The following is a 25,647-nucleotide window of genomic DNA, read 5'->3' as shown; positions in this document are numbered from 1 at the left end:
TGGGCCTAGGCATCACTATTTTTTAAAAGCTTCCCAAGTGATTCTAATGTGCTGGGGTAGAAAATTATTCATCTATAAGATCTCTAAGAAAATAAGTTTTACTCATCTTCATGGTCCTGGAGTTTGACTCATTCATTGTCTGGCACATATTTAGCTTTCAGTAGATGTTGAATGAATGAAAAATAATGGACAGTTACCAGACAAGTTATTAAATACACTGTACTATTTTGGAATTCTTACATATTGTGAAACTATTACCCCAAATTTGTCTAAATCAAAGTATCAACATAAAAACTCAGGTATAAAAATATGCTAAAAAAAAATCAGTGGGGCTGTTCTTGTTCAGTACCTACATCACGAGATGTAGTATAGTTAACTGTCCCAATGAGTACAATATAAAGGAGAAATTATTGCATTCATGGTAAAGGATTTTTGCCATCAATTTAAGCATTTCCAAATTTTACAGAATTAACTACAACTCAATAAATCGTATTATATTTAAAATTCAATGCTGCAGCTATTCAAAACATCTTACTTACAAGCATATTTATAGTTCTTTGTCATAACTCTATGAAATCAGGGTAGTAACTGACTATTCAGCAGTTGCTTTTTACCACTTTTAGCGAGAGACAAATGGAAAGCAATAGACATAAAATGTTCTGCAAAAAGAAATAAGCTTGTAGTCACTGGCATAATGCATCATCATCATAATTAAATGGAATTCTCAATCTCAGATGTAGTTTATGGAGTGCCCCTAGCCTAAGACCTGGTAACTAGTAGGTACCTCAATAAATGATAGTTCTCTTCTTTATGCTCCATTTGTAGCTAATTCTGTGCAAAGGATTTAGAAGAGCAAGTTGATCTGACAGTTTAACCTTGTAAAAATGCATTAATGTTCCCACAGATGAAAAGAAGTAAAGACTCGATAACTAAAAATCATAATCAAGAGGAAATAAGTATTCTTCGTTGTTGGAAATGTAGAAATTGTATAGCAAGTTCTGGTTGTTTCATGGAATATCTTGAAAATCAAGTGATTAAGGTGAGTATTGCTAATTCCAGTCTTGAAGCAATTTCCTAGGATAGGAATGCTGTGGATACACCCATACATGTGCATACTTCCTGCTCTACGCCTGATTAAGCTTTTACCTCGTTTTACCTGACTCATTGAAAACATTCCAAAGTGGTATTCAAAAGACATCGCACCTTCCACAGTTACAATTAATTATACCTTTAGCTGCTAATGTTAACATGACCTTAAGTTTCCAAGTGCAATATCGTAGACATAAGTTGAAGACAGTAGTCATTATATTTTACCCCTATCATGGGTGTACCTTAATGATCACTGCACAATTCAGGATCCTAGCTAGAACTGGAAAAGCTGTTCTATATATATACATATATATATATATATATATATATGTATATATATATATAATTTTTAAATATTTAATATGGGCCTAGGAGAGAAGAGAAAGTTCATGTATAATATAAAAGTAACCATAGGAAAACCCGAACAATATTTAAAAACGTTTGTTCATCCTGATAAAAATAAACGTTTTTAAAACAACAAAAACAAAAATCCCTAATCTTCCCAATCTTCCCTTTCTTTGAGAGACACATTCAGCCTTTTTTTTTTTTTGCCATATTTGATCATGATTATTGCCTCTCCACCTTAACAAATTAGCCAACCTGGATTGATAATGATAGATAGTTTTGAATGGATATTTACCACATACCAGACACTTTTTAATCACTTGATACAACATTTTAATTGGGAAAAAAAATCCCCAAACTTTTCATGCTAGGAGTGTTTTATTGGATATAATGTACATAGAGTAAAAAAAATTAAGTATACAACTTGATAAATTCTATCTGCTGTGAATCAAATCAAAACATACATTTGCATCGCCCCAGAAATTTCTGTCTTGCCTTTTTCCAGGCAATGTTCTCCCTCTCAAAAGGCAACCACTGTACTGATGTCTATCACTAAAGCCTAGTTTTGAATGTTCTTCGCATTCTTTCAAATGGAATAATATAGCATTCTTTTGTGCCTGACTTATTTTCCTCAGCATAAAGATTTAGAGATTCATTTATGTTTTGCATGTATCAGCAGTTGGTTCCCTTTATTGTTGAATAGCGTGCCATTTATGAATATACCACAATTTGTTGATTTTTTTCTGCTGACGGATATTTGTACTCATTCCAGTCTTAAGTTATGAATAAAACTGCTATCAAAATTTTTGTGAAAGTCTTTCTGTGGTTATGTTTTATTATTTCTTTTTGATATATACATAGGAGTGAATATTTTGGATCATAGGGTAGGTGTAGTTTAATTTTTTTTTTTTTTGAGACAGGATCTCACTCTGTTGCCTAGGCTAGAGTGCATAGAGTGCAGTGGTGTCATCGTATCTCATTGCAGCCTCGAACCTCTGGGCTCCAGTGATCCTCCTGCCTCAGCCTCCTGAGTAGCTGGGACTGCAGGTCTGCACCACCATGCCCAGCTAATTTTTTTGTTCTTATTTTTTATAGAGATAGGGGTCTCACTATTGCCCAGGCTGGTTTCCAGCTCCTGGGCTCAAGTGATCCTCCTGCCTTGGCCTTCCAAAGTGCTAGGATTACAGGCATGAGCCACCACACTTGGCATAGTTTAATATTGTTAGAAACTGCTAGTAGTTTTCCAAGGTAAATATTCACTTCCAGTAGCAATGTATGAGAATTTCAATTGCTGTACATCTTTGCCAACACTTACATTTTCAGTCTTTGTAATTTTAGCTATTCTGATAGATGTATAGTGGTATATCACTATAGTTTTAATTTGTATTTCCTTGGTGACTAATGATGTTGATGTTATGTGCTTTATTGGTTAGGCACTGTTTTAAATGCTTTATTTATGTTATTTATCCTTTATAGTAACTCCTTGAAGAAGGTAATCTATTATCGCCATTTCACAGATAAGGAAACAGACACGGTAGGATAAGTACTTTGCCCAAGTTCACACTGCTACTAAGCAGTGCAGCTGTGACTGGACTGGGCAGTGAGGCTACAGAGCCAATGCTCTTAACCTCCGTACTCTCTTTGCTGCCTTTGGTCCTCCCTGAAGATATCGTGCAATTTCACATCTTCTTAGTAGACCGGCTGATCCTTTTATATACCTAGAGAACTCCCACTTATTCATTCATTAAACAAATATTTAATCAGCAAGAAACAGTTGAAGTGCTGCTCTAGGATGTATTGGGATGGATAGTAAAGAGTGATGTAGAATCGAAAACACATATTCCAGCCCTCTAGCAGTTCTAATTTGAAAATATGCCAGTGAGTGTAGCCTAATTTGATTAATACTGTAAGAGAGGAATGAAACAAACTTTGCCTGGGCTGGTCACAGAAGGCTTCCTGGAAGAGGTAATGTGTGAACAGATGAGATAGATAGATATATATATATATATTTTTTTTTTTTTTTACAGCTTTTTAAGTATAATTTGTAGACCATAAAAGTCACTCATTGTAACAGTACAATTTAATGATTTTTAGTTGTGCAACTACCACCACAATACAGTTTTGAAACATTTCTCTTACCCCATAAAGTTTCCTCATGCCCATTTGTGCTGCTCCCTTTTCCAGACAACCAGCGATCTGATTTCTATCTCTATAGATTTATATATAAAACAAAATATATGTGTATTAATATATACAAAATAATAAATATGTAAACTATTGAAACTTTTATGAAATAAAAATATAATTATATAAAAGTGTATATATATAATTTTACATACAATTTATATTAAAAGTATACATAACTTCATATAAATTATGTATAAAATTACATATATACACTAAAATATGTAAAAAATATATACTAAAAACTATTAAAAACAAGACAAAGGAATAATTCAATATTATGGTTAAGTCTAAGGATGGAGTGACTCTGAGGGAGGCTTCTAAAATTAGTAATGTTAATGTTATATTTCTTAATCTGGGTAGTGAATATATGATGTTTTCTTTTCTTTAATCCTCTTTATAAAAACATGTTTTAGATTTTATAAATTTATAAAATTCATAAAAATATTAAAAATGAACATGAAAGGATCTTTTAATTAAAGGAGACCATAAAACAAATTATTGGAACCTAAAAGTATGCTAAATTTATCACCTCTAAGATTATCTAAATGTATTACCTATTAAAGTAACTATACAATTTAAATACATATATATATAAAATAAGTGTCCTTTTTCTGAACTTTCAGTAAGTGAAATCACACTGTAGGTAGGTGTTGTGGGAATTGCTGCTTTTACTCAATTTCACCATGTTTAAGTATAGTTTTAGTTTATTTTTACTTTTGTATAATATTCCAGTATGTTAATATATCACACTTTGTAATTCATTCTACTATTGATAGACATTTGAGTTGTATCTGGTTGTTTTGCTCTTATAAACAGTGCTGCAGTGAGCTTTCTTGTACCTATCTTCGCACATATGGGAGAGAGGATATTACTAGAAGTGTAGCTGCAGCATCCTAGGGTATGTGCATGTTCAACTTTATTGGGCAATGCTAAGCTGTTTTCAAATGACAGTCTTACCAGCAGTTGTTGAGCATTGCAGTGATTCCACGTTTCACCAACATTTAACATCTCATTCTCAAAGGCCATCTGTGTTTTCTGTGAAAGGTCTTTTTTTCTTGCCTGTGTTTCTATTAGGTTGTTTCATTTTGATTTTTGGAGGTTCTTTAAGTATTCTAAATATTAAACCTTTATTGTTTATTGTATTGCAAATATCTTTTCCCAGTTTATATAACTTACATTTCACATTTGTGATATCTTTTGATGAACAGAAATTATAGTTTAGATGATGAATTTATTCTTTTCTTCATGTTTTGTACTTTTTTTAAAAGAAATTCTTCTACAATATGAGGGGAAGATTTTTGTTCCATTTCTTCTGCTGAATCCCAAAGTTGTAATAGGCAAGTTTCCTTAGTTTATTTCTCATTCACCTTTATACTGAGGTTTTAACCTAAGTTCCTCTTTAGGTTCTTTCCATCTGAGCAAGCACTGAGGTTTCTCTCCTGTCTTCCACTTGCCGACATGAAATGGCCCTCAGAACAACATAGAGTATCAGGAACTGGGGAAACAACATCCATAACCATTGGCTCCAGGACCACCAACCATTGTCAGGAAATGGAATTCTCACACAGCCTCTCAGCCCTTGTAAAACTAGGAACTGGAAACTAGAATTGCTGTGATCTTTGCTGCAGAATAACCAAATACCTCCAAAAGCAAGCATGCTACACAAACTAGCACGAATACAGTTGTCACTTCTGCTTTCGTAATATTGAGCAGGTACATCAGCTTGGTTGAAGCTAAGCTGGTGTGGAACTTGAGCTGTAAGGAAATCTAGGACATTTGAGCTTTAGTTTTCCAGCCACTGGCATGCAGGAAGGCATGAAAACAGGGAATTTAGAATGAAGTTTTGAGATACTCTGCAATATCCACAGGGAGCAAAGGGGACTTCTACCTTGCCTTCAGACCTAAGATACATGAAATATGGGCAAGAACCAAAAACCCTAAAAACGTAAAAATAAAACAATAGAAATAGTCTCCATTTGTGCAGTCGGTGGTGGGGAGTGGTGTCCTTAATGTTATTACGGTTTTAGACATGTCATTTGGACATGTCATTAATAGTGTTGAATGTTGAAAGGGTATCTACAATAGACGACCTCCAGACACTGCCTTCAGTGTACATGTTGTGCACTGCACAATTCTTCAGGGTGCTAGTCTGTGAAAGGTGCTGCTAGATTTGTGCCGCGTTGCCATACAAATTGTAGAGCCATATGTAAAGACCCTGAATGAGAGTTAAAAGTGTGCCTTGGTTTTAGCAAAGAGATCATTGGTCAGCATTCATTGTAGTTGTGAGAGTTGTAGGGACAGGTACCAAATTCTAGTGGGTTGAGGAAATTGAGAACTGAGGAATGATCTAACACTTACTATAAAGTACTTTAATTACTGGATTACTTAATTATTGGGTTATTGTTGAGTTTTTTTCCATCACCGGGCTGTAAGGTGTTTCGTCGTATTATCTGCCATGAATAGGATTGATGAATGTTGAATTGATTATTGAATTAATTAATATTAATATATACCTCCTCCTTCACCTTTTTTAGTTAGATAATTTGCTTGTTTTCTCTCTGGCTTCATTATTCTGGTGGTATCTTTCCTTTAATAACTATAATATTGAAATAAATCATATTTCTGCTTATTACATTTTTAATATTTTGGGTTCCCTTTCCTTAGTATCAGCGTATATTTATTCCATACTTAGTCTTACCACGTGCTATGCTATGGGCTGAATTGTGTGCCCTCCAAATGCGTATTTTGAAGGCAGAGTGTGACTGTATCTGGAGATAATCTGGAGATAGGGTCGTTAGGAGTTAATTAAGGTTAAATGAAGTCATAAGGATGGGGCCCTAATCAATAGGAATGTGGTCCTGTAAGAAGAGAGGGAGGGGAGAGAGAGCATGGGAGGACAGTGAGAAGGTGGCCATCTGCAAGCTAGGAAGAGTGCCCTATCAGAACCCAAACATGCTGGCACCCTGATCTTGGACTTTCAGCCTCTACAACTGTGAGAAAATAAATTTCTGTTGTTTAAGTCATTCAGAGTCTATAGCATTTTGTTTTGGCAGCCCAAGCAGACTAAGACACCACAGGTCCTATAATAGACGCTGGAAATGCAAAGATGTGCAGAAGAGAGATGGTCGGTCCTTGTGAAGTTTTCAGGATTTATAATTTAATATTAATATAATTAATTATAATTATTAATATATTATAACAATTATAAATGCATTATATTATATATATTGATAGTTTAATATTAAATTAAGAATTTAATATTTATGATATTGACCAATCATGTAAATATTAGGTATTGGACAATTATCTAAATATAAATTATTAGCTGTGTAAGTGGCAAAAAGGAAAAGTATAGGGAGCCATACAAGTTAGGATATAGATAGGATGTTTGACCTAGCTACAAGGAGAAGACTTTCCTGAGGAACCAACTTGTGTGGAGATATGATGGACAAATGAGGGCAGTGTGGGAGGAGGAACATTTCAAGCTTCAGAACCTCCGTGTTTAAAGGCCTTGTGATGGATTCGCAGAGCTAAAAGAGATTGCTGCGATTGCAGTTCAGAGATCAAGAGGGAGTTTGGCAAGATTTGGGGTTAGAATAGGTATTGATCAGATCATTTATGGTCTCATAGTCAAATTAAAGACTTTGATCTTTATCCTAGGAACTGGAAAGTCAATGAAAGGGAGTGACATGGTCTCTGAATTTTTAAAAGATCACTTTGGTTATAGTGTCAAGAGTGAATTAGAAAGACAGCAAGAATTGATGCAGGGAGCTTGTTTGCTCTTAAGTGAGGCTTTCCATTTTTTTCTATTCATTTTGACCTTTGGTTTTTTACCACTTGAAAACTTGAAAAGTTTTTACCACTGAAGTACCTTCTCAAAGTACGAATAGAAACACCAGGTTAAATTTTGGTTTGTTTACATTTGTAACACATTAAACATTTCATTAATAATCTAAATGATGTTTTTCTTACATAATCTTTTCCCTATGGTGTTTATATCTGCAGTAATTAAATGATATATTTGGCTCACTTTTAAAGAATTAGCTAGGGGAATTGTATTGTTTACATTGGAAATGCCAAGCATTAAACATCTTTCAAAATATTATATAATAATATTAAATTGTTCATCAACTTTTTACACTTAACCTGTTCTGCTTAATCACAAATATTAAAGATAATATGAAAAAAATAATGCATTAAATTTGTAATTTTAAATTAAATGACGACGAAAATATTTCTTACCCTTTAGTAAGAAACAAACTAGCAATACATTAGCTCCCTCTGCTGCTTGAACAAATTATTTCATTTACAAATATTTTGTCAACCTTTTTCTGACAGCATTATGTGAAATTGGCTGTTAGTTACTTTTTCCTCTTTTTCTTTCTCCTTTCCCCATGTGATAAATTTGAGATATGAAAAACTATCTATTAATAGTAAAGTTTTTTTAATCCTTCTAAAACAATTGTTTCTAATTTTTAGTTTAATTTTTCCCAGGGAGATAACCTGTTGTGCCAATACTTTAAAAGCTTCAAATTCTTCAAATCAGGTTGCTTCCAGTTTCATCATTCATCTTAAAATATGTCCATTAAAACTTGTTTTATCATATGTATGTGATATTTTTAAATTAAGCAACTAAGACTTAGAAACTTAAATATAATAGTTGATATGTACTTTTTTTACCTGTAAAACTATATTGTAAATAAATATCACAAATATCATGCATATATTTATTTTTCTAAGCCTGTGCGTATGTGAATGTATGTGAAATAGATGAAGCAGTTGGCATTCTCATTTATCCTGGTTGTCTTTTTTTTTGCCTGAGGTCTGTATCTATGTTTTCAGAAATGGAAACAGAATACTGTACAATCAACCCAGGCTTTTATGCTCCACCCCCCTGTATAAATTGCTGTAACTTATTTTCCTCTTTTTTTATTGGCATGAAAGTATGCTTTAACTTTTAACTATTTAAAGAAAAATGTGTGTTTGCTTCATATTAATAGTTCTCAAATGAAGGAGGTTGGGATGAGGGGTCAAATTGCAGAATCAGCTGTGGGATTTTCATTCTAAATGTACCTCTCCCCACATGAGTGTATTATTTTTGGTTAATTTAATAGTAAGTTATTGCCTCAGTTTCAGTTTTGCTTTTTTGTAAGCTTAGGGAAAAATAGCAATGTCATGCCTTAAAATATACTCATGCTAGAGATGTAAGAAAGTTTATTGCCTTAAAAACTATAGTATTTATTGGGTATAAGAAGTAATAGTGGAAGCTTATTGGCTACAGGCCTGAATTTTGAAGCCAGACTGCCTGGATGGAAATCCTTGCCTTGCTACTCACTGTGTGACCTTGACAGGTTACTTAAAGTTACTTAATTTCTCTTGTATCAGTTTCCATATCTGTAAGATAGTAAAAACTCTTCAAACAGTGCCTGAGGCCTAGTAAGCACAATGTAAATGTTTGTTACTTAGTAAAAATAAGAAGAGAAAGTACATTATAAAACTTCTTTCACCTACCTACAACTATGACTCCACTGTTTATTATCATAGGCATATTCATAAAGCATTTTAAGAATTTATAGTGGATACTGAATAGTGTTACAATCAGTGTTATGTGATTAAATATCATGATCAATTTATATGATTAAATGAAATAATGAAATGTACAGTGAAATAATAAATGTAAGGTACCCACCACAGTCCCTGGCATATTGACAAGCATGTCTCTTTACTTGCTTTCTGTGGTCAACACTGTATAATCAGTCAATAAATGTTAATAGATTGATTGCTATCCACTTACCTTGACATTAATAATCTCTTACTCTTTCTACCAACGTAGAAATTTTTTCCTTCCTCCTTTCCTTCCTCCCTCCCTTCCTTTCTCCCTATATAGACAGCATCTTAAAAAGTCAGAAAAAATTCTAGATCCGATAATGAAAAGGTGAATTTGTCAATTCCAGTTTGTATTTTCTATAAGAGCCTTTTTAAGAATTAATTGGAGTTGTACTAATCTGCATAACTGTCAGCTCCTAAAGGAAGGAGCTGATATGTATGATATCGATGTTTCAAAAGATTAATTCTATTTTTCATGAACTTTTTCCAAACCTTTATTTTATTTCTGAAGCACAGTATTTAGGTAAAGAAATACTCTTTTTTTTTTTATTTTTTTTATTTTTTTGAGACAGAGTCTCACCGTGTTGCCTGGGCTAGAGTGCCATGGCGTCATCCTAGCTCACAGCAACCTCAAACTCCTGGGCTTAAGCGATCCCCTTGCCTCAGCCTCCCGAGTAGCTGGGACTACAGGCATGCGCCACCATGCCCGGCTAATTTTTTCTATATATTTTTAGTTGTCCAATTAATTTCTTTCTAATTTTAGTAGAGACGGGGTCTCGCTCTTGCTCAGGCTGGTTTCAAATTCCTGAGCTCAAACAATCCGCCCGCCTCAGCCTCCCAGAGAGCTAGGATTACAGGCGTGAGCCACCGTGCCCAGCCTATACTCTTTATTTTTATTGAGTCATTTCCAATAACTTTCTAATGTTCTTTTAAAAATAGATTTGTATAGTCATTTAAACTTTTTATAATGGGTCTTGGCTCATATAGGTCCAAATTGTTGAGAATTCAGATTTTTAAATGAAAATTTTCTAACAACGCAGAAAGTAAAAACAAGCACACTGTTATCAGTACACATTTTTGGTGGTCTTCAATATTTAGAAGAAAATACTTTAAAAATTAAAGAGGCTAAGGAAGGTAAAGTATAAAGACTACAGTGAAAAATATAAAATTTTATACAGAATACGCATCTTTCAATCACCCAGCATTTATTATGTACTTATTATATTTCGGGCACTGTCTCATGATCTGAGGGTACAAAGGAGACTTAACTGCATGTCCAATGGAAGTGACCAACTACTAGGATTTAGACCTGGGAATTAAAACAAAAAATTCTTCTACCATTTGGATTAGAGATTTTCAGGAGAAAAAAGATTATTGCCAGGATGAAACCCAGGGTCATGTGTCATGAGCATAAACAAAATGAAATTATATTTTAATTCTTTGGATATGTAGAAAATGAAATGATTTGGAAAATATTTTTTCTGTGAAAGAGTATATTTATAAACGTGATAATATGACAAATATTAACATGAAGTATAGAAGTATGTAAAATCTGGAGCAACATAAAGCATTTAGAATCATTTAAACATATATATGTATATTTTCTAAATTAAATGGCTACAGATTCTTTCCATCTTCTGCCAGTGTATTCCATATTAGAAGATATCTTTCTCAGACTTTTCTTATTTTCCCCCCTCCCCTTCCCTTCCCTTGTCTCACTCTGCCACCCTAGGTAGAATGCAGTGGCATCATCATAGCTCACTGCAACCTTCAACTCCTGGCTCAAGCAATCCTCCTGCTTCAGCCTCCTGTGTAGCTGGGACTACAGGTACACCATGACCCCAGCTACTTTTACTATTTTTAGTAGAGATGGGGTCTTGCTCTTGCTCAGGCTGGTCTTGAACTCCTGAGCTAAAGGGATCCTCCCGCCTTGGCCTCCGAGAGTGCTAGAATTACAGGTGTGAGCCACCACGCTGGCCATAGACTTCTTGACAGAGTAGTTTGTAGTTAGAGAGTTTTCACTGTAGTGCTTTTTCCAAGTCATCCTAATTTATATATGAGTTAGAAAAGGCAGTAATGACCAAACTGTTATTGTAAATTATTCACTATAAGAACTTAAAGTGTTGAAAAAGGCAGATGACTAAAGCACAAAATCAGATTTAAAAAAAAAAATGTCTAGATTCTTAACTTTAATGTATATGAGAATCATAGTAGAGGATCGTTTAGAGTGTCATTACTCTAAATAAGGCTCTACTACAGACTTTAAGTACCTCTGATATTGGTGCTGTAGGGACCACATTTTGGGAAATTCTCTTCTAAGGTGGCCCTTTACGGAGTTCTTGATCTTTATCTAGGTTATATTAATTAGTGCTAATCAAAAGAAAACCTTGCACTTACCAGTGTTGCTGTTCTGTCTCAAACTCTCTGTAGAAACTGGCATCCTCAGATTTCTTAGAATAATTAAAGTTTGAAGTCCTAGGATTACCGATGACTGAATAATAACAGAATTTCTCCCTATAGGAGGCAAATTTGATAACATCTATTAATATTTGTATCATGTTGTGGGTTTAAGAAAAAGAATCTAAGGGTGTTTGCTTGTATTCATGCAGTTTTCTTGCTGCTAAACCAGTGAAGACAGATTGTAACTTAAAGTTTCTCTTCTCATGGTAAAATTGAAGATTTACTTTTCAAAAGATCTATTAGTCCGTCATGTGCTTATCCCTGTACAGACCTGCACTGAAATATACCCCCTCCTGCCCAGTTTATCAGAGGGATTGGTAGACTTAAAGAGGGCCGGTTTCAACTGCAGTTTTGAAGATACCTTTATTCCTGGTATAGGGGAGGGCATCTCTCACAGTAGGTCTCTTATGTTTGACTTTAGGGGAGGTCAGAAAATCCTTCCTATGTTTTTGACCTGCTTCAGGGGAAAAGGGCAAGGGGCGGGGGCAGGGGTAGGGAAAAGACCTTCCTGCTTCTGCTGTTTTTCAGTATGCCAAGGTGGCATATTTTGAGGTAATGTGTCCTGAACCCCATCATTCCTCTCCCCCATCTTCCTGCATGTTTATCTAGCATCATTAGAGAATATAGCAACTTCTTTATTCTGTCATTAGTATAATTTAGATAGAACCAGAGATTGAAGTCTGGGGAAAGCGCCATGAATGGCACTATTTTGTCTCACACACAGGGGGAAAAAAAAAGAAAGCAGTACTGGATTTGTCCATTCAGTAATTTACTGCTAAATTTTAAGTTTCATTTGATAAGCTCGGTGAAATGGAGAGGGTTCTGTTTTGTTTTAAGTCACAGCTAACTAGTCCCTGAAAAACATTTTTTTGTTTTTTTCTTTGTGAATTTGTTTTTGATTGTGGGAATGAGGAAAGGAGGGCAGTTTTTTTATTTGCTTTCCAGCTAAAAGTGAGTTTGTATTTTTGAGTTTTAAATATGAAATTTATGAAATAAATTCTGTACTGGTAATTATAAATATCATTGATTTTTATTTAACAGGATAAATGTGATCCAGATGATGCTCAAAATATTTGTCATGTGTGGCACATGAATATAGAAGCCCTTCCAGAATGGATAAACTGCTTAATACAAAAAGTAAGTTTCTTAGTTTCTGAGTAAAATTAGGAACTTACTAATACAACCTTCAGCGTGCTTTTGTCCTCATTTTAGAGCTATTTTTCTTGAATGCATTGCTTAGCTAACCTGTGAGCTGACCCCACCTCTTTGCACTACTTTTCTCCCTCTGTCTTATATACCTATTTATCTTTTATAGATACATTCATACTATAAGTAATTTACATTACTCATAAATATACATAAGCATATATATGACATAAGTAAATATATATTATTATGCATATACACATACACACACACACAATAGCTTACTTGTCTTGTTAATTGCCTAACTCTCCACTTCCACTGGAATGTAAGTTTCATGAAGTCAGAGATTTTTATATTTTGTTCATTATTATGTGCTCAGCACCTAGATTAGTACATGTTGAGTAAATGAAATATCCCATATGTATCATTAATAGCTATACACATATACATATATACACTCACATAAACTGAGTGATCAATGACTCTTATTGGCGTGGTCAAAATGAAAATACTACACTTGAAAGAACTCTTAATGAAATATTATAACAGCAAGACCTCACCTTATTAATAATATGGTATAGTTATTTCTCACAGTTTAAAACACTTGTCTTAGAAAAGTATAAGTAACATGATTTTAGAAAAATATAATTACATCTCTCCACCGAGTAGCTTACTTTTTTGTTTAAAAAAAATTAACATTTGATAGATATCCCTTGCATCCATTCTCACATTGTAACAATTTCCTGGGAAAATGTCAGGGCATGGCTTCTAAGTGTCCTGAACTTTACAAAATGTGTTAACACATTGCAGATGTGTCACTATCTCTGTTGAAAAGGTGATTTGAAGCCAGTTCATTATTAATTTTCAATCTGAGTATAGAAAATACACTATCTGTTGTGTGCAATCAATATCTTTTGGTTGTGTGTAAAAAGCCAGGAAGAGCTTTATTCTTTTGGTTGAGTAGAGTTCCCTCCCACAGTGCTTGGTATGCAAGAAGTGTATCAAAACAGACACTTTTCTGTGAGATTTTACTTGCAAATTAAGCTCTGTACACTAATTTGCTTCCTGGTTACATAGTGTATTTTTCTTTTCATTAGTTCACACTGTATCCATATTCAACCTATTGTTTAAGAGACTCTCTTTTGTAATTCTTAGGAGTTTTATTTGGATGGACATGATTTGCAATATGTTATCATTCTAGAACTTTGGTGCTGCTTATCTCTATTTATTGGAAGGCTTGTTTCCATTTGCCGTTCTGTCTACTAATCGGAAAACAGGAAGCTAGCCTTTTCTGTGGCATAAAAACTTTCATGGGGTCGGCTTTTTTTTTTTTTTGACTCACATTCTCTTTGGTTACTTCACAATGAAAGCATTGTCTTTATTTTCCTTTATTACCTGTAGGCCCAGTGGACAGTTGGAAAACTGAATTGCCCTTTCTGTGGGGCCTGTTTAGGGGGATTTAATTTTGTCAGCACTCCAAAATGTTCCTGTGGCCAGCTTGCAGCTGTACATCTCTCCAAGAGCCGGACCGATTATCAGCCAACACAGGCAGGCAGACTAATGAGACCATCACTGAAATACTTGTCACATCCTAGAGTTCAGTCAGGTTGTGACAAGAAAACTCTGCTGACAGGTGGTGGCTCCAAAAACAGAAATCACAGGCTTTTAAACATGGCCCAAAATAATAATGACCCTGGAAGATTAACAGAAGCACTCTGCCTGGAGGTGCGATCAACGTATTTTGAGATGAAGAACGAAAAACTGCTCTTCAAAGAACCAGAACCAAAGTACCAGCTTTTTGTTCCCCAGCTTGTGACTGGCAGATGTACTACAAGAGCTTTTCATAGAAAATCACATAGTTTGGATCTGAACATCAGTGAAAAACTGACTTTATTACCCACGTTATATGAAATCCATAGTAAGACTACTGCCTATTCCAGGCTAAATGAAACACAGCCTATTGACCTTTCAGGCTTGCCTTTACAATCTAGTAAAAATAGATGTTCCTTTCAGAATCCATCCAGCTTTGATCCTCGTATGCTGCTGCAAAGATTTTCAGTGGCCCCCCACGAGACTCAGACACAAAGAGGAGGAGAATTTCAGTGTGGTCTAGAAGCTTCTTCAGTGTACTCTGACCATGCTAGTACTAACAACCTCGCTTTCCTGATGGATCTGCCCTCAGCTGGCAGGAGCATGCTGGAGGCCTCGGAGGAAGAAGAGCACCTCTCCCCTCTGGACTTCCTGCACTCGGCCAGTTTTTCATTGGGAACCATTAATCAGAGGCTCAATAAGAAAGAAAGGAGCAAATTGAAGAATCTAAGAAAGAAACAACGAAGGCATGAAAGATGGCTACAGAAGCAGGTAATTTAAAAAAAAAAAAGAGTTTACTAAAATTCTGTTTTATAAATACAGGGATTTGGGGAGTGGAGCTAACTTTCAATACCTGTATTACAAAAACTTGGTTTTAATAATTTTTGAAATGCTCTTTTTAGGTACACTTAGTAATCATGCAGCCCTATTATAATTGACATGTATTACCCCGTCTCTATGCTTCATACGTGTTTAGAAAAAGCCTTTATGTAGTTTTCCCAATTCTAATATTTTAGAGGAATATTAATCTTATGATATTGAGACTGGATTGTTTGTCACACACATTTTAAATTTATTACATGTTAGAATTGTTTTTCAATGATTTTATTTCAGATTAAGTGGGAAAAAATGTTTCTCTAAATTCAATCAGGTGACAAATGTATTCACTTTTCATCACATTTACCTTAAATAAATATTTTTAAGGAGCTTATTTAATTATGTGCTCACATGATCCAGATTACCTGTGCTAAATTGTGAAAGTTATCTAAAGGGCAATTTACCCTTACTGTAATTTTGTAGGACAGTGTGCTTCTCTATGATTTGAACTACCTCAGTACCCATGAATATATGCTCCAGAGTGGGATGTGTGAAGGGACTGAACAATAAGTGTTAGGTGCTGTGGAAACCAGTTAAACCAATGGATGAGACACTTGTGAAAATTTAGAAGTTTGAAGACTTGTATATTTCCGAGTAAATCTGACTTGCAAATTACCTTTATTAGTTGCTTATTCGTTATAGATAGTAGTCTTTGTTAATCAGTGTATTGAATATTAACAGTATCCTTAGAACTAAAATATAGAAATCTGCAACTTCATATAATAGTTATTCTTTTAAAAAGTTAAGTGAACACATGGCTTATGATCCTAGTTGTAGACTCAATAAAATAAAATCACTGCATTGACTGCTTCAGTTAGATTAGGTGTTTTTCATCTTTTACATAGTATAATTATAATTATAGGTAATCGCTCATTTTATTTTTGACTGATTGCTAACAAGAACATTCCAGTTTGGTTTATTTGCAAGTGATGGTGGAATGTGACATCAAAGTATATATTACAGAATATAAAAAGTGAATATATTTTAGCATCATGGTTTAACTTATTGAAGCTATAAAATTCAGAATTTTTATTGAGAATTTGACTTATACCTAGATAAATTGGAGGTGATCATATGTTAAATGAATATTCAGAAATAATACCATAAAATGATTAATGCAATGTGAAAGGCTCTAAAATAATTAATTCTCTAGCAAATAGAAATTTTAAAAAAGTATGAAAATTATACTTTTTCTATACTATAAATATATGTAGATAACATCTTCAGGATTTTAAAAACATGTTTAATTCTTGGACTAGGTGCTTTGGAAAACCTCAGCTATATTATTAATCATTTTCCAGCATGGGAATACTCTATTATATTTAATATATAGTTTAAAGTAAGTGCAAGGTTAAGGGTTTTGTATAGATGAAGTTATTTTCATTCATTCACATATGTGATTTAACCAATCTGCTTAGCCAATTGATCAGAATTAATAATTCTTAGTCAAACCTGTTGTCACAGGTCGGTGTAGGGAATGATATGGATCCTAATAGGTTTGATTGGTTGCACAAGAGCTACAGGCAAACAAATGCCCAATGTCTCTTTAGCAAAGAAAAATTTAGGAGTAGATGGAGCAGCTTAGAAATTTTGTGAGTTAGTGCTGTGAGTACATACCATGGTTAGAGCCAGAAAGAGTAATCATAATTTTTAAAAGTCTATCTTGCTAATTCAAGCAAAAAGACAAATCCTAGAATGAGTTAATGTCTGACATAAATTAATGGTGTAGTTATGTGACTCATTCCGTGTTTACTAAAGATTAATTCTGTAAACATTTATCAAATGCTTGTTTGGGATACTGTGCTTTTGGGTAATGACTTCAATATAGATCTTGCCCTTTTTTAATGAGGTAGATAAACATACAGTACATAAAATGTTAAATAAAAGTTACAATTATTAATGACCATTAAAAGGTTTAAAACAATTGGTTGAGAAATCTGGATTTCTGACTTTCACTTGATATTTTTAATGCATTTTTGTGTAAGCTAGATATCTTTCCATGATATTAATATATACCATGATAGAAAGTGATAATGGTACTACAAAAAGTTATTTAAATTTTTCAGTCTTAGGGATGTAGATGAGATTGCTATTAAAGCAGAAACTACAGCCAGTATTCAGTGTTTTTGTTCAGGAAATGTTAATTGAGCATCTACTTTGGAGAAAGACATACCACTCAGCTGCATTTAACCAGCAGACCTACTGGGTTTTATCCAGCATAATTTTTTTGTGTTTTATTTTTATTTTTTAAAATTATCATGCAATAAAATTGATTTATCCTTGGCATACAGATCTCTGATTTAAACGTGTATAGGTTTATGTCATGATCACCACTGTGGGGATACAGAACAGTTGTGTCACTCTCCAAACTCCCCTGTGCTACATACCTTTATAATCACACCTTTATCCCATCCCTGATCCCTAAAAACCATTGATCTGTTCTCCATTACTTTAGTTTTATCTTTTTGTTAATGTTATAAAAATAGACTCATATAGTATATAACCTTTGAGATGGGCTTCTTTTACTCACAAAAATTGCCTATGAGTTTCATATAAGTTGTTGCATATATCTATAGTTTGTTCTTTTTTATTGGTCAGTATCATCCCATTGTGTGAATGAACCACAGTCTATCCATTTAGCGCTTTTGAATGACAGGTGGATTGTTTCAGGTTTTGGCAATTATGAATAGAACTGTTATAAACGTTCATATATGTATTTTTGTGTGAACCTAAATTTTTATTTCTCTAGGGTAAATACCCAGGAATGGGATTGCTGAATCAAATGGTAAGTGTATATTTAACTATGTGAGAAACTGTCGAATTGTTTTCTAGAACGGCTGTACCATTTTGCATTCCAAGCAGCAATGTATGAGAGTTCCATTTGCTGTGCATCCTTGAAAGCAAGCACCTGGTATTCTCAATATTTTTTATTTTAGTCATTCAAATAAACATGCAGCAGTATCACATTATCATTTTAATTTGCATTTCCCTAATGATGTTGAACATTTTTCACGGGCTTTTTTTCCATTTGTATATATTCTCTAGTGAAGCATCTATTCAAATCTTTTGTTCACTCTTTAATTGGGTTATTTTCTTCCCATTGAGTTTTAAGAGTTCTTTATACATTTTGGATACAAGTCCTTCATTGAATATGTAATTTTTAAGTAATTTTCTCAGTCTGTAGCTTGTTGTTTTATTCTCTTAACATTTTTTCCTGCAGAGCAAACATGTTTAATTTTGATTATGCCCAATTTCTCAAAGTTTTTAATGGATTATGCTTTAGGTGGCATATCTAAGGACCCTGCCTCATCCTAGATTATGAAGATATTCTCCTGTGGGTTTTTTCCTAAAAGTTTTATAGGTTTTAGTTTTACATTGAGAATTATGATTCATTTTGAATTAATTTTTAAGATAAGGTGTGAGGTTTAAGTCAAGGTCCATCATTTTGCATACAGATGCTCAATTTCTCCGGGACCAATTATTGTTAACACTGTCCTTTCTCCATTGAAATGCTTTTGCAAATTTGTCAAAAATCAACTGACTGTCTATGTGTGGACTCTCTGTTTTGTTCAGTTCATCTTTATGTTTGTCCTCGTTAGTAGCACTACTTCTTGTTTATTGTAGATTTATAGCAAGTCAAAAAATCCTCTGATTTTATTGGTTTTTATTTCAAAATTATTTTAGCTATTTTAGTTCCTTTGACTTTTTATATGAAATTTAAAATCAGTCTGCTTATAGTTATAGAAATAAATTTTTGGGATTTTGACTGGAATTATATTACATCTGTGGATTAACTTGTAGGGAATTAAAATCTTTATGTTGACTTTTCAAATCCATGAATATGGTGTCTTTCTTTTTATTAAGGTTTTGTATTATTCTTTATTTGTATTGCTGGATACTATTTGATAATACTTTTTGAGGATTTTTTTTTCTTCTGCCTATGAAGGATATTGGTCTGAAATGTTCTCTATTTTTATACTGTATTTCTCTGGTTTTGGTACTATGGTATTGCTGTCCTTATAAAATGAGTTCTTTCCTCTTCTATTTTCTGAAAAATATAGTGGAGAATTAATATCATTTTTTACTTAAATATTTGGCAGTGAAACTACCTGGGCCTGGCGATTTCTTTGTTGGGAGGCATTTAACTATGAATGCAATTTCTTTGATAATTATAGGACAGTTTAGGTTATCTATTTTACAAGAGGTAAGTTTTGGCAGTTTGTGGTTTTCAAGGAAGTTGTAAACATTAGATGTGTAGCATTGTTCATAGTATTCATTGTTTATTAGTCTTTTAATGTCTGTTGGGTCCGTAATGATATCCTCATTTCAATCCCGATAATGATAATTTATGTCTTCTCTCTATTTTAGTTGATAGAGGTTTACAAATTTTATGGATCTTTTCAAAGAAACATCTTTTGGTTTCACTTGTTTTTGTCTGTTGTTTTACTGTTTGTATAGATATTGATAACTGCTTGTATCTTCATTATTTACTTCCTTTGCTTTCAGTTTATTTTCCTCTCCTTTCCTAATTTTTTATGATAGAAATTTATATGTGAAATCTTTCTTTCTCATTTAAGCATTTAATGCCATAAATTTCCCTTTAATTAGTGCATTAGCTATATACTATAAATTTTATTATGTTTTATTGGGACATTTTAATTCAGTTCAAAGTTTTCTAATTTCCTCTGGGACTTCATTTGGTCCACCTAATTTGTCAAAGGTGTTAGTATAATCCTGAAAAGGCTAAAATATCAGCATTTTGAGGAAATTAATAAAAAATTAATACTGGACAAAATATTTTCTCCTCTGAATTGAGAGAAAATAAAGATACCACTAGTATAATTGCATAATATTTCTAAATAATTCTATTTAAACAGTGTTTCAATCTGCTGTGTTTGCATTTCTTAACCTTGGACTTATTTAATATGAATAAAAGAAAAAGTCTCTTTAAGAAAGGCCACAGGAAAAAATTGTGAAGAGTTTGCCTTAGATTTCTGTGGAGTATTGTGCATGAAAATTTAAAATAATCAACCATATATTATTGTTTGTAACAAATCACCGAATCATCTACAATAATTCTATTATATTATTTTCAATGAGCTAAATGAGTTGAAGTGATTTGTATTATTAAAAGGGTGTGATTTAGGCACTGGGGAGAATACAGAATAAATTATATTAAAGGCCCGTACATTCAGGTTTATCTAGAAAAGATTTATCTTCTGCCAAGGCACTAAGTTTCATTTTTATGTATTTGTGTATGGGGATTATTTTGAAATTTTCAGTTTTTAAAAAAGTCTGTTTAATCTTTTATCACTTGATTCATCATCTTCAAATCCTGTAAAAATCATACTCGAGATACATTTTGGTTGTTTGTGCTTCAGAATTCTAATAGTAATTCAAATATTAAAGAATTCCCCATTCATTCTCCTCTTCCTCAAGCAGAAAATTAATGACTTATTGAAATGAAAAGCTTCACTAATGTGAATATTTTAATTAGAGAATACAGATTTTTAATGGTTTTATTAAACACAGAAACTTAATCATGAAATGATCATTTAGGAAAGAAGATAATAGATTGAATGAACATCCTGATCATCAGTGTTTATTGCTTACTCTACCTTGTGTCAGATTACTATTTCAGTATAACTTTGCCACTCTTCATTTTATAAATGCAAAAATATCTAGGGCTTGCTCCATTAGTTAATACTTCTAATTTCTCTCTACCTTGTAGAAAGTCACCATTTAGTAGAATGATATAAAAATATGCAGCCAGTTTAAATAAACGTGACAAAATATCTTAATTTTGCCTTCCTGCTACTTTGATTAATTTTAAAATATAGATAAATGAGTAGGTGTTGAGCAAAATTATATAGAATTGATAACGCCTTTACCTTAAGTAATTACATAGACCTAAATTTTCTAATGGTTGGCACATTACTCTGTACATAATATTAATAGGTACTCATAAATTTTTTGTTTTTATCTTTTTATAAATTTAAGGGAGGTACAAGTGCAGTTTTGTTACATAGATATATTGTGTAGTGGTAAAATCTGGACTTCTGGTGTAACCATCACCTGAATAGTGTAAATTGTATCCATTAATTAATTTCTCATTCCACAGCTCCCTCCCCCTTCTGAATCTCCAATGACTATTATTCAGGAATTTTTAAAAATAAGTGTTTTTTATTTTAGGATACTTTTAGATTTATAGAAAAGGTGTGAAGGTAGTACAGAGAGTTCCCATATGCCCCACACCCAGTCTTTCCTACTATTAATTTCTTACTTTAATATGGTACATTTGTCACAATTAATGAACCAATATCGATACATTATTATTCTAGTTTATACTTTATTTATATTTCCTTAGTTCTTACCTAATGTTCACTTTTTTGTTCCAGTATCTCATCTGGGATACCACATTACATTTAGTTGTCATGTTTTATTAGGTTCCTCTTGGCTGTGACAATTTCTCAGACTTCCCTTGTTTGAGGTGACCTTGACAGTTTTGAGGTTACTGGTTAGGTATCTTGTAAAATGTCCCTCAACTGAGATTTGTCTGATGATTTTCCCCTGATTAAACTAGAGTTATGGGTTGTGTCATGGGTTCCCCAAACCACCCCCATGTTTGATGCTTCACTAAGAGGACTCATATAGAAATTAGCATATAGTCATACTCCCAGCTATGTTTCATTACAGCAAAAGGACAGAAACCATCATCAGCAAAAGGAAAAAGTGCATGGGGCAAAATGTGGAAGAAATCAGGTACAAGCTTCTAAGAGTCTTCTCCCTTTGAGGTTACATAGAATTGTTTAATTCCCCAGCAGTAAGTTCTGACTACAAAGGTGAAATGCTGTGTACCAGGGAAGCTCATTACAGACTTAGTGCCTAAGGTTTTTATTGGGGGATGGTCATGTAGGCACCCCCTTCCTGGCATATACCAAAATTCCAGACTCCCAGAAGGAAAGTGCTGGTGTTTGGCATAAACCACATTGTACAAAAGGTTTAGGCATTCTTTTCAATTAGGATGGTAGGAGCCCTCCAAAAATTCAAGTTCCTGATGCCAGCCAAGGGTCAGCCTTGTAAGTGAAGACAGGCCTCCTATATTAACTCTTCTCTGCACATGGATTTTTGGGAGGAAGACCACAGAGATAAAATGCCATTCTGAACACATTACAAGAGTATATACTATCAAGGTGACTTATCATTGTTGATGTTAACTCAGGAATGTTTTGTAACAGGGAGGAAAAATAATAATAATTGTTACACTTATATATCCCTTATATTGCGAAGTTTTCTATTGCTGCTGTAACAAAGTACCACACACACAGTTGCTTAAAATAACAGCTTTATCATCTTATAGTTCTGGAGGTCATAAGTCTAAAAATGGGCCTTGTGGGACTAAAATCAAGGTGTTGCCTGGGTTGCATTCCTTCTGGAAGCTCTAGGGAAAAATATGTTCCTGGCTTTTTCCAGCTTCTAAAGTCTGTCCTCATTTCTTGGCTTGTGGCACCCTTCCAGCAATGGCATCACTCCAACCCCTGTTGTCTTTCATTACATCTTCTCTCTGACCCTTTTAGGGGGCCCTTGTGATTACGTTGGGTTCACCTGGATAATCCAAAAGGATCTCCCCATCTCAAGGTCCTTAACTTAATCAAAGCTGCAAAGTCCCATTTGCCAATATATGATAACATATTCACAGGTTCTAGGATAGGATTAGGATGTGGACATCTTTGCAGAGTCATTATTCTACCTACCTCACCTTAACTTTCTGAGCTTCATTTCATATAATCCTGACACAATTTTATGAGATAATTTCTATTACTTTCTCCATTTTATAGATGGAGAAACTGAGGCTCAGAGAGGTTAAATAACTTCCCTAGGCCTGCAAACCTAGCATATGGTAATAGATCTAGGTCCCAATGTTTCTGCTCTTAACCATTATTCTATAGCCTTTCAAGAATGAAAATCCTCCCAATTTTATCTTTCTTTGATGATTCATAAAATATTTTACTATCATATACTTTTATTCTTAATACCGTTTTCTTTGTTTAACTTACAATCATTTAGCAGTTTACTCTTTGCCAGAAACAGTGCTAAGTATTGAGAACACAACAATGAATGAAATATCATGCCTCCCCTCAGAGACCTTTCAGTGGATGGGGAAGACACATATCAATTTCAGTCACCATTTTCTTGGGAATTTCAAAAATCCCATTTCACAGAGAATTTTGGCCAACAGTTTACTTAATATGGGATTGGTTTGGCCAAGACCTTGAAATGCCACTCAAAATTCTAGAACAGTCACAAAGGAGCAAGTTTGATTGGGAGAAGGTGGGAAGACTGCAGAAGTGGGAAAATTGATGGCAGAGAAGGGGGGAAAGGATCAGCTGATGAATTATGACGCAGTGGTCAGAAATGTATGTTTGACTCTGAGGATGCTGCTGAGGAGTTCTGAGTGGCACTACACTTGGCCCACTGAGCTCGGTAAATGGTTACTCAGTAGATGAATTGAACAAATAAATGATGTATCTGATGCTTTAGGCATGGTAAATGATTTGTGGGTAAAAGCAAGCAGTCATTCTTAACCCTGGCTACAAGTCCCCTTAGGAATTTTAAAATATCCCAGTGCTCTGGGCTCTCTCGGAGTATGCTTCAGTTGGCCTAGACTGGGCAGAGTGTGTGTGTGTCTCTCTTTTTAAATTCTCAAGTGATTCCAGTGTGTATCCAGGGTTGTTGAGAACTATCAGAAGGAAGAGAGGTCAACAGAAAGGAATTAGGAGAGGTTTAGACTCGAGCTGATAAAGTCCTTGACAAAGCATTTATTAACAAGAGCAGAGAGAATTAGTTCTGATGAATGTTATAGAGGGAAAGGCAGTTGACCTCAATGGCTGCCAGGCAGAGAAGGAATTAGATAAGAGCCATATTTAGGGGGACAAGATATTTTGATCCTACACTTTCGAACACCTAATATAGCTCCTTGCACTTAGTAAAAGGTGGTATAAATATCTATGTCCAACTAACATTTAGTATATTCAGATAGCTTTTCTTTTCTTAGCCTGATATTGAGAGAATGAGAGTTTTGATTAGGCACGAAGGGGAGGAAGGGAGTGATGATAGCAGCAATTAACATTTAATAAGCTTTGCTGTGTGCTAGGTACAGTAGGAGGTGTTTTACTTGTATAACCTGATTTACATAAGCTCTTAGGTCGCTGAGCATAGGGAAGCTCTCAGGAGAGCAGGCTTTGGACAGCTAGAAAGGAGCCCTGACCTCCTCAGGTACTGGGGTGGGGCGGGTAAGGGAGGGAAGGAGAAAGGCAATTGGGAGGTAGGAGAACAGCAGAGATGCATGTTCTGTTTTGCAAGTACTATGGTTTGAATGTGTCCCCTCCAAAATTCTGGTATTGTCTATGTGATAGTATTCAGAGATGGGGCCTTTAAAAGGTGATTAGGCCATGAGTGCTTTTTCCTCCTTTATGGGATTAAGGCCCTTATAAAACAGGTTTCAAGCAGCATCTGGCTAGCTTGCTCTCTTGCCCTTCCACCTTCTGCCATGTGAGGACTCAGCAAGATGTCCGCCACCAGACCAAATGCTGGCAACTTGATCTTAGACGTCCAGCCTCCAAAACTGTGAGAAAATACATTTTTGTTCTCTATAAATTACCCAGTCCCAGGTATTCTGTTATAACAGCACAAATAGACTAGTTTTGTGTAAGGCCGACTTGTTTGGGGAAGGGAAAAATCAGAATTATCAGTGAGCTAGTCCCAGAGTGATACATACGGAAAATTTACCATATAGATCTGAGCTTAGTACTAGCTGCGTTTGGTTAATAGAACTATGCAATGCCTTCAGCTCTTTTGTCCCTGTGCACTGAAGACTGACTGGTTTTTATTCTAAACCTCCATTCTTGGCTTTATTTACCACATCATCCAAGATAAACACTGCCCACCTGTTTTTCTGCCTCATTGTCCCTTTTTTTTTTTTTTTTTTTTTTTTTTTTTTTTTTTGAGACAAAGTCTCACTGTGTTGCCCGGGCTAGAGTGCCGTGGCGTCAGCCTAGCTCACAGCAACCTCACACTCCTGGGCTCAAGCGATCCTCCTGCCTCAGCCCCCCGAGTAGCTGGGGCTACAGGCATGCGCCACCATGCCCGGCTAATTTTTTCTATATATTTTTAGTTGTCCAATTAATTTATCTCTAATTTTAGTAGAGATGGGGTCTCGCTCTTGCTAAGGCTGGTTTCGAACTCCTGAGCTCAAACAATCCGACTGCCTCGGCCTCCCAGAGAGCTAGGATTACAGGCGTGAGCCACCGCGCCCAGCTCATTGTCCCATTTTTAAAACCATAGTCA

The 25,647-nt window shown here is 34.4% G+C and overlaps 1 protein-coding gene across 1 annotated transcript in view; it reads left to right on the top strand.

Moving 5' to 3' along the window:
• The first annotated feature begins 904 nt into the window (after window positions 1-904).
• The window catches only part of RNF180 (ring finger protein 180), a 139,067-nt gene continuing 114,324 nt past the window's right edge, over window positions 905-25,647 (top strand). Inside the window, exons 1-4 of the mRNA XM_012664554.1 lie at window positions 905-1,039; window positions 12,730-12,825; window positions 14,236-15,195; window positions 18,050-18,085. Of these exons, the coding sequence (XP_012520008.1) occupies window positions 905-1,039; window positions 12,730-12,825; window positions 14,236-15,195; window positions 18,050-18,085 (1,227 nt within the window). The remainder of the gene's footprint in view (window positions 1,040-12,729; window positions 12,826-14,235; window positions 15,196-18,049; window positions 18,086-25,647) is intronic.

This window comes from Propithecus coquereli, unplaced genomic scaffold (assembly GCF_000956105.1).
Source record: "Propithecus coquereli isolate 6110/MARCELLA unplaced genomic scaffold, Pcoq_1.0 Scaffold9, whole genome shotgun sequence".
In the NCBI taxonomy this organism is placed as follows: domain Eukaryota; kingdom Metazoa; phylum Chordata; class Mammalia; order Primates; family Indriidae; genus Propithecus; species Propithecus coquereli.
The sequence above is the reverse complement of the archived record's forward strand: the minus strand, read 5'-3'. Positions and strand labels throughout refer to the sequence as shown.